This window comes from Lygodium microphyllum, chromosome 2 (assembly GCF_053477565.2).
Source record: "Lygodium microphyllum isolate KBCC chromosome 2, Lygodium_microphyllum_v1.1.10, whole genome shotgun sequence".
NCBI classification, from domain to species: domain Eukaryota; kingdom Viridiplantae; phylum Streptophyta; class Polypodiopsida; order Schizaeales; family Lygodiaceae; genus Lygodium; species Lygodium microphyllum.
In genome coordinates, this window is record NC_141136.1 from 64,146,979 (window position 1) to 64,163,259 (window position 16,281).

At 43.2% G+C, this 16,281-nt stretch overlaps 1 protein-coding gene across 1 annotated transcript in view; it reads right to left on the reverse strand.

The window, feature by feature from the left end:
- Window positions 1–903: 903 nt before the first annotated feature.
- The window catches only part of LOC148039819 (zinc finger CCCH domain-containing protein 14-like), a 39,415-nt gene continuing 24,037 nt past the window's right edge, over window positions 904–16,281 (reverse strand). The window contains exons 2-3 of the mRNA XM_087694302.1: window positions 2,483–2,534; window positions 904–2,384 (exon numbers count right to left, since the gene is read on the reverse strand). Of these exons, the coding sequence (XP_087550428.1) occupies window positions 1,547–2,384; window positions 2,483–2,534 (890 nt within the window). The 3' untranslated portion in view covers window positions 904–1,546. The remainder of the gene's footprint in view (window positions 2,385–2,482; window positions 2,535–16,281) is intronic.

Consider the following 16,281-nt stretch of genomic DNA (forward strand, 5'->3'; position numbering starts at 1 on the left):
CAATGCTAGGAATTTAAAGATATCAGTAAGTAATATTTGGAGGGGAGGCACCCTCCTCAAGGGAGTCCGGGTGTGTGTGTGTGTGTGTGTGTCTTATCTCCCCACCAAACCCACCCCAAAAAAAAAAAAAAACAAACAAAAACAAAAACAAATAAACAAAGCAAAAAAACAAGCAATGTCCACTTCTGGAGCCAAGCGCATCATACAGACCTTCTAAGCTTTACAAGGAAAAAAACATAAATACTTCTTCTCATATTAAGGTTTCAAATAGATTCTTAAACATCTGAAAGGTGGAGTTTCTCATGGCTGCTGTTAGTTAGCAAGACACCAAACACACAACATGCAGACCCGTTAAAGCATATGAATTCGTATGCAAGACAACTTGTCACTCAACAAAAGGGAACATAAATCTGATATATACAAAACAGAAATGGATAACAATCATACATGCACCTCCCTCTATGGTAGGCATAGAATAAGATCCTTGGCCAGAGACTTATGATGTATCTTCCAAAAAAATCTGGGTTAATTTCAGCTTCTGGAACGTGTGACTCAATATCAAACAAGCCTAACACTCAACAAGCAGCTGCATGAAATTCCTGTACACTACAGAACACTCCAGAAAATCATGGACTGTTAGCACTCATTATCTAACTAAGTTCCTCTCTGTCATAGCTGCTGCATATTCAGCTGTAAGACTGGAGTCCATGATTAAAAACGAATGAGCTGGTGTCCTAGCAAAAGGCAGTCATTCCTTTTCAAAAATTAAGAGCAGCACTTGCATAAATGCCAGGTATTGCAGGATTTGTGCCATGTCTTCAGATGATACATGCAACGAAAATCCCTATCATTCAAAAACTCAGATTGATTACAAGCAAACAAGCAAGAGTAACATCAAGCTGGACCATAACAGTTTAAGAAACTAACCTAGAAACACTAGAGGAAAGCATGATTAACCAGGCTGGCATCTGTTGTCCTCTGAATTATGCAGTCAAGAACTGCAATATCCAGCTAACATATAAAGAAAATGAAAACGTGGGCTGTGATTTTAGTTTTCACCATTAAAACCATGTGAACTCATCATTATCACAGGCTTGTTTCATTCAAATTCCTATGTTATCATGTTTCTGAAATTGGTGGTAACTTCACTTACTTCAAAAGGTTATCCCTTAAAAGTTTTCTGATTGTGAGAGCTTTAACATTTGTTTGTCCAACTTCCATTCTTACAGTATCTCCTTGCACTTTTCAATCCAGATGTTTTGACCCTTGTCTTTCATTTTCTCATGTTCTTGCAAGTTCACAGCCACCAATTTACTTCAAAACAGGTTATCTATTATGAAATTCCTGGTTCTGAAAACTTAATTTGCTCTGCTTTTCTCTTCATGAGTGACTTTGACTGATTAAGGCTTCATGTTCTGTAAGTTCCATACTCTTTTCAACTGGCTTCCTGTTATTGATCCATATCTTTCTTGTTTCCATTTTTCACTTAGTGTAAGAACTTACCCAAAGCAAAACCCTGACTGATTTAACTCTTAAATGGAAGGAATCAAGCATGAAGAAAACGCAATTCAGCATCCCCATGTGCAAAATGGCAACATTCTCCAAATGTGCAATTTCCTTTAGCAAAATTTTCACACATCTTGGTCTTGTAGTTGTGAGAACCAAACCCTGCAGGTTTAGGGGGCAGTGGATCCTTATTCATTAACAGTTCTTGAACCATCTGACTAGCACTTTTTATTTGGTCAAAAGTTCCTTCCATCTCAACATTTCTAAGATTAGGATCATTCTCATGTTCACAGATTGAAATTTTTGCACCCGTCATCCTACAAATCTGTTTTGCATGCATTCCACCCCTACCAATGATAGCTCCTGCCATATTTGCATCAATACTGATCTTGGCAGTTGAAGAGGCTCCAAAGGATGCTGCAGCTGCTATACCAGGTGGAGTTGGTTCCCGATGAAAAGTAACCACAGACCCTTGGTGTGTTAGAGCGGTATCTTGACTTGGGTATGCTCCATTCAGCCCTCCAGTAAATGCAGGATCTCTAGGAAAACTAAATGTTGAGCGGCCAGCTTCTTGATTCCCAAAGCTGATTCCGTTTGGTTTCCGAAGTTCTTTCTCACCATGAGCAAAATGACACTTCTCGCCAAAGCAGCAACCCTCTTTGGTGCCATAGCGATTGCAAAGGCGTGTTTTGTAGCCACCCAAGTTGGCACCTCCATCAGCACTTGATGGAGAGGGGAAAGCAAGGCCGGCCAAACCCAAAACTCCTGGAACCCTTCTAGAGCCTGTTACACCTACTCCTGACATTGTAAGAGCAGAAAATCCTCCTTGCACATAATGAGAAAAATGGCAGCCTTCTCCATATGGGCAACCACAAGTGCTGTTACACAGACAGGAAAATATGGTTTCTTCAGCTAATGCATCATAATGTCAATCAGCAAATATTCACTGCAAATTAGTCAGTATGATCAAACCTACCTGAAAAACTTCAAGCAAGGCTTCACTGTACCTCCTGCACCAGCCAAAAATGCTGCAACCAGAAATTGTTTGGACACTCAGCTTGTAAAGAGCTTAAAAGTTACCAAGACTAGGTGATTTCTTGCAGTCACTACAAAAGAACTAATAGAATATCAAACATAATTAATCAGTACAGTATGACACAATGCAGTAAACACATGCATATGAACAGAAAACACATCCTGTGTTTGCTTAATATTCCTTGAAAGTTACCATGGAAACTCTGTAAAGCTGTAAATTGCCAAGCATCTTTACCAAACCTGAAAACTTCCAGCTGAAACCCTACTCCATATTGACATGGATGCCATAAATGTTCAGAGAAGCCATCATTTCTCATCACGAATGCTGGACCCATACATGCTGCATTGGCTCGGTATGCCCAACCAAACCTCAAGTAGTGGCTTAGTATGTTTGATTTGGCCTGATTTTGGCATAGTGTCAGAATGGCAGCGGAAGAAGGAATGGAGACATGAACTCAGAAGTTGAAGAATCTCCATAGATGACAGAAGCAATGAACAAGATACAAGGTGGCAGCCCCAAGCAAGTGCTATATGCAGGAGTGAGGGTGCTGCTGAGAGAGGGGCAAACCCACAAAGTGGTGTCCAGGCCAAACAGCAAGAAAGAGATGCAAAAAACACAGGCTGATCTGATCACGAATAGTGGTCAAGAGTGCTGTGAAAGGCAAGCAGCAGCTGGAAACAGTCAATGCAAGCTGTAGATGATGATGACTGGCTCCAGGAAGTCCCAAATTAGGCAGGCAACAGATGAAACCAGGTAACCCACCTGTAGTATGGCTGAGAACAGCAGAGACAGCACTCTGATAAGCTCCACAAACTGAGATAGGCACCAAAGGGGTGTAAACAGCAGTGGGCGTGAGGAGAGCTGATGGTAGCTGGCTGGAATAATGAATGTGGGATGAGGATGCATTCACATAGGCACCTATCTATTGAGGATTTGGGGATGCATTCACCTATTGATAAAAATAAGCCACTTGATTTTAAACTGTGTTTGGCACTGGTTTAAAGAGACTTGATTATGGGTTAATTAAAACCCCAAATTTAGTGGCTAAACAAAATGACCTTCATATGATGGTGAAAATAAGAACATTCAGGTGTTTTACACCAAGAATTAAGCCATAAATCTTCCAGTACTGAGAAGCAATGGCTAACCTCCTCAACACCAAGAGAGAGAACTCCAAGCCTGAAAAGAACTGGAAGATCTCTAGTTGAGGAAGAAGTGTAATGATTCAAGATCTATATTTGGACCTCTAAAGACAGAATCTCCACTAACAACCCACAATAATCAGGCAAACCACACGATGAAGGGTGGGGATCCCTCCCACACATGCACACACGGAAAGAGATCCTAAACTAATCTCCCTAAACACCATGCTCTAGAAATAATCCATCAAAAGAATTGGTTCCCTACAAGTAGGATACATTCCTCAAACCTTTAACAAAAGCTCTTGGGAATTTGAGAACTAGGAAACAAAACCCCAAGTATGACTCCAAACAAAGTAGCCAACCACCTCCTCCAAGAGAAGCAAGCTCCTCTAGAACCAAATGCCTCCAATTGTCTTGACTATTGTTCCTTTGTCCTTGAGGTAATAGGAGGTACGTAGTTGTGATATCTTCTTCAACGGCTTACTTGGACCTCTTTTTTTTATTGTAACTTCTATAACCCACGTAGGTTATTCAATTGGAGTCCCACCTCTTCCCATATAGGTTTGACCTTCTTCTACCCTTCTACCTCTTTTGTTTTCCTCATAGGCCCTATGATGGCAAAATGCTGTTTTTGACGAATTTTGGGCTGCAGGAAATGCATTCTTGTTGGGTGGGACATTCCCTATCCTGTCCTTGACAAGGGAACATGTTTCAAAACGCCACTTAGCTGTCAGGAATGCCTTTGGGAATGCTTGCCTTGTCTTCGATCTGTAGCTCATGACCTTGTTTTCTTTCTTATTGCATGCACTTGTTTCAACTCTTGTATGCTTCTTTTGACTACATTCATGATGTATTGTGTTTGTAACGCACGTGCGCATGCCTTTGTGACACCCTAGCTTGTCCCTCTTGCCTTCATGAAACCCAAACCTTCGGAGTCCGGCTGCACCTCTCCCTCTCGACTGCCACCTACAGTCCTCTCTTATCATCTCTTATCTTTGCCACCTACCTAGGGGCCAGCTTGCAATTGCCCTTTGGGCCTTTTTGCTGGAGAGTTGAGAACAATAGCCTTGATAGTTGTAGCCTTTTCGCATGTTACTTCAGCTTAGTTCATTGTTTACTATTTATGAAATATGTATTTTACGGTTTGCTAGCATGTAATTGAGTTTTGGGTAGTGTCTTTAATTTTTAAATGCCGTTCCCCATTCCATGGGTTTGGCATCCCCATCACTGTTCCTATCATTGTTCCTGTTTCTTGTTCCCCGTCTCATGCTTCTATGGTTTCCCTCTACCTCTTCATTGACAATATTCAGCAATGCATGTGCCACAATCTTCCCATGAGTTGGGGCAGGGATATTGTTAGATGATGTGATTGTTTAGAGGGCGTTTCTTCTTCCTCCTTAGGTATTGTTCTGTTTGGAGGAAACTCATGAGGGGACATTTAATGGATGTTTTTGTGGCATTTCGATGCCACTGTAGGAGTTTCTAGGGGCCTCTAGAATCTTAGTGTATGATTTTGCGAGATGGTCCATTACATTTTAATGCCACTATATGAGTTCCTAAAGCCCTCTAGACTCTTAGGAGAGATGCAGGCACTGTGTCTTTTGGAGTTTATCTATGATGGAGCTTGTTGATCTTAGAGGATCAAACAATAGTGTATGATTTTGTGAGATGGTCCATTACATTTTAATGCCACTATATGAGTTCCTAAAGCCCTCTAGACTCTTAGGAGAGATGCAGGTACTGTGTCTTTTGGAGTTTATCTATGATGGAGCTTGTTGATCTTAGAGGATCAAACAATAGTAGTGAGATACCAACAAGGTTCTCTATGAGAGAACTATGCTTGTTTCTTGGAGAAGCACGAACCTTGTTGGATTAGCAATCAAGTGTTGGGAATTAAGGGCCATCGTGCCATTTATATGTGCACAGGTGTGAACACACCCTTAGCACATTGTACTTTCATACATATATCTATCTAAAACCTAAAGTGGTACACTCGTCATTGTACCGAAAAACGTGTTCACTCTATACTCTACTCTCTCGCACTCTCCCTGTCTCTCTCATTGCCCGTAATGATTGTCTGTCTCGATCTCCATGCCTACTCGATTCCTTCAAACTGGTATCAGAGCTGGCAAGAGACAACTCAGGTGTTGCAGGAGTCCTAGGTGGACTCGACGAGCAGGAGTTGTCAGAGTCGAGCAGTCGGTTGCAGCAGGTAGGCTCGTGAGCAAAGGATACAGTCAACTGCTACAGAAGTGCGAAGGGCAGCAACAGTCACGATGTGCCAAGTGACTGGTTAGGTACAGGCGTAATGGACGTCTGTCGGCGTGGCAAAGTGGCGCTGAAGGCACGGACCAACGGGCTCATAGACTCACCGATAGCAAACGGCAATCGGTTGCAACAGGCGGCCATCAGGTTCTGTAGTAGGGCGCGACAGCTGCACGCGACGGGACTGCATCGCACGCTGACGAACGTGACCAGCCGGCGGGCGTGACTGTCAGGCGACGCTTGGCGGGTCAACAGACCTGTCCCCGTCATTTTTCCTTCAAAAATTCAACCTTTTTTTTTATCTCTGAAAATTGCTTCACCCCCTGACGGGGCTTCGCGCGCATAAGGACAAGACTTCAAATCTGTGCAAAATTGGCTCAGAAATTTGGGGCTTTTCTCGAATCTAGGGATCTCAACATAGAATTGGACAATCTAACTCAGAAATTGCAAAGTCGGTGCATATTTGCCCAGGAATTTTGGGGCTTTTCACATTTCTAGTGAAATTCTTTCAATTTCACTGAAATTAGTGCACGCATGACTTGGAAAATTTGGGGATTTGTCCAGATTTCATGCGCGCAAGATGCAACAGTGATATTTGTCTCAGAAATTGCAAGAATTTGTGACATTTTGTCCCCGACATTTGGGGCTTTTCATGTACATGCACAAATTGGGCTCAATTGACCCAATTCCTCGACATTGAGGCACATTGGACTCCATGCAATTTGGGGCTTTTGCGATTTGGGCAAAATTTGTGCAGCATTTGGTCATTTTATGTACATGCAGGTTGAATTCCGCGCAATTTGAACATCAACACTTGGTAAAATTTGAGGGTTTTGCTGAAATTGCTTTATTTTGGCAAAATTGGACAGTCCTATGCATGATAGAAGAAATGCAAATGTGTGTTTGACGCTTTTAAGCACAAAATTTTGGGGCTTTTGACCGTTCGTGTCAAATTTTATGCCCGTGGGTACACGTACAACAGAAATTGCAGCTGAAATTTTGGGATTTCTCATGTAAAGTGATGCACATCCCTTTTGGAACAGCTGTGATCAGTTGGTTCATGCTGTAGCACTTGGTTTGGTGCTTCTGAAATCTGAATTACAGATCTGAAATCTGTACTTCTGTGAGGCCATTTATTGCTGATTGGTACTTGTTTGTACCTTGGTCACTTGGGTGACAATTTGGGCCTGCATTTACTGGTTTTTTGGTCACTTTTGAGCTGAAAACCATGGCTGGCAGTAATGACAGCAGTAATTTGATGCATATAAAGAAGCTTGAAGGCGCACATAATTTTGCAGTGTGGCAAAAACAATGCTACAATATCCTGTTACAAAAGAAGCAGGCAAAGCCGATCAAAACTAAAGAAGCAAAGCCTGTGGACGTGGAACAGGATGGTTGGGATGAGTTGAATGAGCTTGCACGCTCAACCATAGAGCTATCGATTTCTGATGCCTTGCTCTTCAACATTGAAGGTTTGGATTCTGCATATGCTATATGGACTAGACAGGAAAAAAGGTATAGCAAAGTCTACTCACTTGAGTGAGTTTAACTCCATTTTCAACCAGCTGGTTGCCTTGAAGTTCATGATTGATGAGAAATTTAAGGCTACTTTCTTGCTTTGCACTCTACCAGAGAGTTGGGATACATTCAGGACTACCATGAGCAATTCTAATGTGATCCTTTTGTATGCTGATGTAGAGAGTGCTCTACTTATGGAAGAGATGAATCGGCTGAACAATGCATCTAGCAAGTCTTCCAGTGCTTTGCATACTAGGGGCAGATCACAACAAAAGGGCAAATATGATGGCAAGGGACGCAGTAAATCACGTGGGAAAGATGTTGAATGCCATCATTGTGGCAAGAAGGGTCACTTTAAACGTGACTGCTACAAATGGAAGAAAGAGAAGAAAAAGGCAAAAAGACAGATGATTGCAAGGAAGAGAAGAAGGACAGCCAGCCTAACAAAAACAGTGTAAAAATTGAAGAGGTGAATGTAGTCACTCATGACAGTGACAGTGGGAGTAATGTACTCTTTGTCTCTTCATATTTTGGTGCACATGCTCTACTTGCAAATACAAATGATGACATGCATACCTGGATTCTTGATTCAGGTGCTTCCTTTCATGTCACCCCTCATCGTGAGTGGTTTTCCGCATATACAGGGGGTCGACATGGTGTTGTCCATCTTGGGGACAACTATGCATGCGAGATTGCAGATATTGGAAATGTGCAGTTACAGTTTCAGCATGGCTATGTCTTTACACTTCAGCATGTACGGCATGTACCTCAGCTCAAGAAGAGCTTGATCAGCACAGGGCAGCTAGATGATGATGGTTTTCATACCACCTTTGGTGATAGAAAATGGAAGATCTCTAAAGGATCTAGGGTTATTGCCAGAGGTTACAAGAGTGATACGTTGTGTCCACTTCATGTATCTAGTGTGCGTGACCATGTTGTTGCCGTGACCGAGCAGCCAAGTGTTTCTTTGTGGCATGGCCAGTTGGGACACATGAGTCAAACAGGAATGAAAGTGCTTTCTCGTTTGGGTTACTTGCCTTGTCTTCGTTATGCTGATTTTGAGCACTGTGATCATTGTATTTATGGCAAACATGCACAGACTTCTCACAAAAAGTCTCTTTCTTTGAAATCTTCTCCTCTAGAGTTAGTACATTCAAATGTATGTCAAATGCCAGGATTATCTTTAGAGGAAAAGAAATATTTTGTCACCTTTGTCGATGATGCTACACGGAAAGTATGGATATACCCTATTCGTAGCAAGGATGAAGTGCTTGACAAGTTTTAAAAATTCTTGGCATTGGCTGAAAATCAGACAGATAAGACACTTAAGTGTCTTCGCTCTAACAATGGTGGGGAATATGTGTCCAAAGCCTTTCAGGCATTTTGTGACAGTAAAGGGATAAAGAGGGAGCTCACTGCCCCTCATAATCCACCCCAAAATGGAGTTGTAGAGCGTATGAATCGGACCATACAGGATAAGGTCCGTATGATGCTGTCTCATGCTGCATTACCCCATGGTTTTTGGACAGAAGCTGTTATGACAGCCGTTCACTTGATTAATCGGTCACCAAATAGGTCTTTGGGAGGGGGAGTTCCCCAAGAAGCGTGGTTGGACAAGCCACCTTCATATGCTCATTTGAAAGTATTTGGCTGCAAGGCTTTTGTGCACATTCGTCAAGAAAAACACAGCAAACTTGAGCTAAAGTCTTGTAAATGCATTTTCCTAGGATATGGTGACGAGGGTGAAATGGGGTATAAATTGTGGGATCCTGAGAAAAGGAAAATAGTGCGCAGCAATGACGTTATCTTCGGGGAAGATTGCATACACAAACAACCCGAAAAGATTGAGGAGGTCCGTAGGGTTGTATTCCGGGAAGAAATACCTTTTGGACAACAAAATGTGCCTGCTGTATAGCAGCAAATACCTGCTGTAAATGAACCTCTAAATGCAGGAAATGATGCTGAAAATGATCAGCCAGCTATTGCCCATGAAAATGAGCCATTACATGTGCAGGAACAGCCAGGACAGCAAGCTGTTAATGCTGGTTTGCAGGCTGAAATGCCAGGACAACATGCTGAAAATGGAAATTTGCAGGAACACCCCGCAAACAATGACCATTGGGTTAGGAGATCATCTAGGGCTACTAGACAACCTGACAGATTTGTTCCTGGTGCAATTAATGTGGCTGAGTATGTCATGTTGACAAACTGTGGTGAACCGTTTTGCTTCAAGAAAGCAATGGACAGACAGGACAGCAAGAAATGGTGTAAAGCCATGCTGTCAGAGATGGAATCTCTTGAAAAAAATGGCACTTGGGACTTGGTACACTTGCCTAAAGGGCAGAAAACCCTTCCATGCAAATGGGTTTACAAAATGAAAGTCACTTCTGGTTCCTCACTAAAGTACAAAGCAAGATTGGTTGCAAAGGGGTACAAGCAAAAGCATGGAATTGACTTCGATGAGGTTTTCTCTCCTGTAGTCAAGATGACTACATTGAGAACCATTTTCGGCTTGGTTGCAGTTGAGGATATGGACCTCATACAGATGGATATAAATACTACGTTTCTACATGGTGATCTGCATGAAGACATATATATGCAGCAGCCTCAAGGGTTTGTTGAACAAGGGAAAGAACAAATGGTATGTAAACTCGAAAGGAGTTTGTATGGGCTGAAACAAGCACCAAGAGAATGGTATCATAAGTTGATACATTCATGCAGTCCCAAGGCTTTCATAGAAGTCAAGTGGATCACTACTTGTACACCAAGAAGGCAGCAGATGGCAACCTAATTATCTTGGTTTTGTATGTTGATGACATGTTGATTGCTGGCAGGGATACTCATGCCTTGGATTCATTGAAGCAAAGTCTTCATGGCAGCTTTGACATGAAGGATCTAGGTGATGCAAATCACATTCTTGGCATGCGAATACTCAAAGATAGATCTAAAGGTTTACTCTATCTATCTCAGCAAGAGTATATCTCCAAAGTTTTGCTGCGCTTCAATCTGGAGGGGGGGAAAACAATTGGGGTTCCATTGCCTCCATATATGAAACTCAGTGCAGAGGACAGCTCTACATCTGATGATGAGAAGGCTAAAATGGCCAAGATACCATATGCTTCAGCCGTTGGCAGTTTGATGTATGCTATGGTTGCTACATGTCCTGACATTGCTTTTGCAGTGGGAGTGGTTAGCAGATACATGGCAACCCCTGGCGAGAAGCATTGGGATGCAATGAAAGGTATTATGAGATACCTCAAAGGCACAAAGGAGTTGTGCATCTGCTTTGGAAAGCAGAAAGCATCTATTGTTGGCTTTACGGATGCAGACTATGCTGGTCATGCGGGCTGCAGGAAGTCCACTTCTGGGTATGTGTTTACTTTCACAGAAGGAGCGGTCTCTTGGATCTCCAGGCTACAAAAGTGTGTTGCATTGTCTACTACAAAGGCAGAGTATGTAGCTGCCACTGAGGCATGCAAGGAGGCTTTATGGCTTTCACGTCTGGTGGGAGAGCTTGGCATCACAGAGTTACATGTTCTCCATTGTGATAGTCAGAGTGCTATCATGCTAGCACGGAATCCTGTCTTTCATGCAAAGACAAAGCACATATAGGTGAAGTATCACTTCATTAGAGATGTACTTGACAGCAAGAGCATTGAGCTTGTCAAAGTGCATACAAATGATAATCCTGCAGACCTCACTCCAACAGAGCGGTTTGCTCATTGCCGACAGATGATGGGAGTTGGATAGATATATTTATTTCAGCTTTGTACATACTTAGACTTAGCTGATTCTTTTCTCCTCTTAAGGCACATTGCCTTTAGGTGGGAGGTTGTTGGGAATAAAGGGCCATCGTGCCTTTTATATGTGCACAGGTGTGAACACGCCCTTAGCACATTGTACTTTCATGCATATATCTATCTAAAACCTAAAGTGGTACACTCGTCATTGTACCGAAAAACGTGTTCACTCTATACTTTGCTCTCTCGCACTCTCCCTGTCTCTCTCACTGTCCGTAATGACTATCTGTCTCCATCTCCGTGCCTAATCGATTCCTTCATCAAGAAGGTGGGACTCAAAGACAAAGAGTCAAAGCCTCTAGGCAATGCCTCTAGCATGCCAAGGAAGGCCCCCTACAAGGGATAACCTCCATAAACAATCAAGCTCGAAATGGGCCTAAAACTAAACTAGGTAAAACTACCACTGATCCAAAGGAACAAACCTCTAGACCATAGCATATGTCCCAAACCAACTCCATAGTACTACAATCTTGCAACCCAACTATACTAGTCTCTAAGAGTGCAAGCTCCTAAAGAATGCCATGAGAGCACAATGATGAGAAAGCCCAATTCTCTACACTGATGAGAGACATCTTCATAATGTGCTTTGCTAAAGTGTTGGGTATGGAGCTCGTGTAAAATATTACACGGCGCAGCGAACAGAATCTGAGAAAGAGATAGAGAGTACATAATAGATAAGAGGAGAATCAGTAAATTCTTTAACTCCAAACAACTAATACAAAGATGGCTCTGTCCACCCGTGCACTTCCACTGTGTGAAGCTTAGATGGCGATCTAGACAGAAGATAGGTGAAGAGCTTAAGGCTAGCTGGAACAACAACTCTGACTGGGTGAAAAGATGAGTGATCGATGGCTGTGAAGGGGTTTAGCTTTTATAGCCTGCGAAGGCCGTGAGGTTGGCCTGACCGACCTACCATATAAGCCTCCACTAGTCGGCCAGGGAATATTCCAGGGAATATTTCCTTTACCATCGGGCCGGGGGCGCTGCCCCCGGATCCCCACTAGGGGGGCCGCTGGCCCCCCTAGGACCCCCCAGCCAAGGGCCGCTTCCACGGCCCCCGGACCCCACAATAGGAGCCTCTTTTAACTCCCTTACTCCGCAACTCGATGCAATGCACCTCGAGTTGCTACCAGCTTAACCACTCCGTCTAACCCAAAGATTAGACCCACAATGGTCACATTTTTGCCATCCGGTCACATAGACCTCATCTGATATACAAGTCGGGACTCAACCAATGTCTAGGCTCACATTTGGCTTCTCCTCATAATGGGGGCCTTACAACTTTAAGCACCATGGATCATTGGTAGCACCTAATGAAAGTGGAGCATTGATCATATCTAACACCCCCCCTCAATGTCCACCCATAGGTGAACTATCTCCTCGGCCCAATGCCGAGTCTTTGAAGATGAACTTGAAGCAGATCCTTCATAAGTGCTTTGGTGAAGATATCTGCTCCATTCTCCTCTGTTGGACAGTAGACCAGTTTCACTATCCCATCCTCCATCAAATCACGCACATAGTGATACTGGATCTCTATGTGTTTGGTACGTGTATGAAACACTGGATTTTTGGCAATGGCGATGCAACTCTAATTGTCACATCTTAGCACAGTCGGTTCTTCATCCTGCACTCCTATATGCCATAGAATCCTTCTCAACCATACGGCTTCACATGCAGCAAAACAAGCTGCCTTGTACTCTGCTTCGGTAGAAGACAATGCCACTGTTGGTTGCTTCTTACTAATCCAAGAGAAAATTCCTGAACCCAAAGAGAAACAATAACCAGAAACTGACTTCCTGGAATAAATGTCTCCTGCCCAATCTGAGTCACAATTCCCCACAAGAGAAGTTCCACTGTATGTGATACCATAGTCAAGAGTTTTCTTCAAGTATCTGAGCACCAGCATCCCAGCCTTCCAATGACTCTCATGAGGTTTGTTTGAGAACCTGCTCAAAACACCAACAACAAAACTGATATCTGGTCTGGTGTTACACAAGTAGATCAGACTGCCGACCAACCTCCTATACCTCCCAATGTCTGCTAGTGCTGATGTATCCTCGACGGATAACTTTGCATTCACCTCCATAGGTGTAGCTATCTCTTTGCACTCGGTCATGCCAAATGCCTTCAAGATCTCCCATGCATACTTCTTCTGAGAGATGAAGATCTTTCCTGGCTCTTGCCAGACTTCAATCCCCAAACAATAGTGCAACAAGCCCAAGTCTGTCATTTCAAACTCAGAACTCAAAGCCTTTCGAGTTTGGTTGATCATATCTTCATAGTCACCTGTAATAAGAAGGTCGTCCACATATAGAACAATCACTACAGACTTTTTACCATCCATGTAAACATACAAGTTAGTATCTGAGGCACATCTTTTGAAGTTTAGGTTTAAAAAGAACTTATCTATCCGCTAATACCATGCTCTGGGGGCTTGTTTCAACCCATATAATACCTTCTTCAGCTTACAAACTTTGTTCTCAGAATGGGGGGCCTCAAACCCCGGTGGCTGAGCCACGTACACCTCCTCCTTGAGGTTACCATTTAAGAACGCTGACTTAACATCCATTTGGTACACTGGCCACTTCTTGTGGGCAGCCACTGTAAGTACCGTGCGAATAGTGGTCATTCTGGCAGTTGGGCAAATGACTCTTGAAAATCAAACCCTTCAACTTGTGAAAATCCTTGGGCAACCAGTCTAGCTTTGTACTTTTCTAAGGTACCATCAACCTTGTACTTTACCTTCCAGATCCACTTGGTGCCAATAACCTTCCGCTTTGCTGGTCGATCCACTAACTCCCAAGTGTCATTCTTCATTATGCTGTCATACTCTGCATGCATAGCAGCCTTCCATGATGGATCTGCAAGTGCTTCTTCTAAGTCAGTTGGCTCCTTTACTTCTCTCATAATCTCAACCATCAAGGCCATATTGACTATGTGAGCAGAAGCCCTCCTTTGCTCCTCTATTCTCTGAGACCTCCTTGGTCCATCTGCCTTCTCCTCAACAGATGCAGGCATAGGATTATTGTGGTCGTAGAGCTGCTTCACCCAGCGCGGCAATGGCTTTTCCAGTGGGGTGATGTCAGGTTGGTGAACTTTTTCCTCATCATCTGAAGATGATGCTTCCTCCTCCTTAAGAATAGGGATAGCTCTCGGGACAGGTTCATAGTGGACTACTTCTTCGCTTGATGATAAAGTGGAAGAACTTGCCTTCTCCTCCTCCACTGTATGCGGCTCCTTCTTGAAAACCACATCACGGCTCGCGATGATCTTCTTTGCCTCTTGGTCATATAACTTGTAAGCCTTCTGCTCATCACTATAACCCAAGAATATACATTTTCTGCTTTTTAGTTGTAACTTGTTTCTCTTCTCATCTGGAACATGTGCATAACATTCACATCTAAAAATTCTGAAATGTGAGGCAGATGGTTTCTTACCAGTGTAAGCCTCATGGGATGTTTTTCCCTTGAGAGCCTTTGTGTAGCTCCGATTTAGAATGTAGACTGCAGTATTAACAGCTTCAGTCCAAAAATGGTTAGGCAATCCCTTGCCCTTTAGCATGCATCTTGCCATCTCCACAATGGTGCGATTCCTGCGTTCCACAACACCGTTCTGCTGAGGTATGTGAGGCGTCGTCAATTGACGCTTGATCCCTTTACTCTTGCAAAAGCCTTCAAACTCCTTTGAGTTGAACTCACCACCACCATCTGTTCTAAATTTCTTCACACTTTTCCCTGTTTCATTCTCAACAAGTTTTAGCCATTCTTTAAACTTACCAAAAGCTTGAGCCTTATCACGAAGGAAGTACACCCACATCTTCCTATTGTAGTCGTCGACAATCAATATAAAATAAGAAGATCCCCCCAAGGCCTGTGTAGGCATCTTACCACACAAGTCAGCATGCACCAACTCTAGAGGAGCATGTGCTCTATTCTTGCTTTCTTGTGGAAATGCCTTTCTCTGTCGCTTGCCCATCATACAAGCTTCACATGGTTCCTTCAATTCAGTTATTGTAGATAGGTAAGCAACCATACCTTGCTTTTGCATCTCCTTCAACACTGCAAATCCGATGTGTCCAAACCTTTCATGCCAAAGCTTACTTGTGCCCACTCCAACGGTGGCTGTAAGAGCACTTAGCTCATACATGTTGTTCCTTCTTTCTCCTTTGCCAACAATTGTACCAGCACTATCAAGAATTTCTGCACCTGTCTTCTTGAACCTCACTTCATGACCAAGATCAGTTATGGCAACTGATAAGAGATTTCTCCTAATTTCAAGAACATACAACACATTTGAAAGCTTTTTGACTTCACCATTTGCAGCAACAAAAGAAATAGTACTTGTGCCCGCAGCAGGGCATTTAGCATCGTTTCCAACCGTCACAGTGATGGATTCTTGTAGAGGCTGCATAGAACTGTATAGACCTTTCTTGTTGGTCATGTGACGGGAGGCCCCACTATCCAACACCCATGAGTCAGTGGTAGATTCTTCTTGCGCCGAGAAGCACACTTCCTCAATGGTCGCCATGAATAATTTTAACTCTGCTTCAGCCGTATTGGCTGTCTCTTTCCCTTTACTTTTAAGGGTACCATTCTTTTCATCTGCCTTCTTGACACGACAATCTGCAATTGCATGTCCTTTCTTCTTGCAGTAGAAGCACTCTCCTTGAAACTTCTTCTTGCCGCCCTTCTTCTTTTTGTCACCATCATTTTTGGTGGAGGAAACACCTTTGCCTTTTGCATTGGCAGAGAATGCAGCATCTCCATTGTTGCTTCCTTCTCGGGCTTTAAGTCTCAACTCCTCCATTAATAATGCACAAAACTCCTCAAAAGTCAAAGCTTGAGGTCTCACCTGAGTATTAAGGGCAGTTACTAGTCCATCAAACTTTTGTGGACAAATCCGAAGACACCTCCGAGCTAGCTCTTCGCTAGTCTTTTGTATCCCAGCGCCAGCCATCTGGTCGCGCAGATTCTTAATCCGAGTGATGAATGCTTCAACTGTCTCTCCTTCAGCA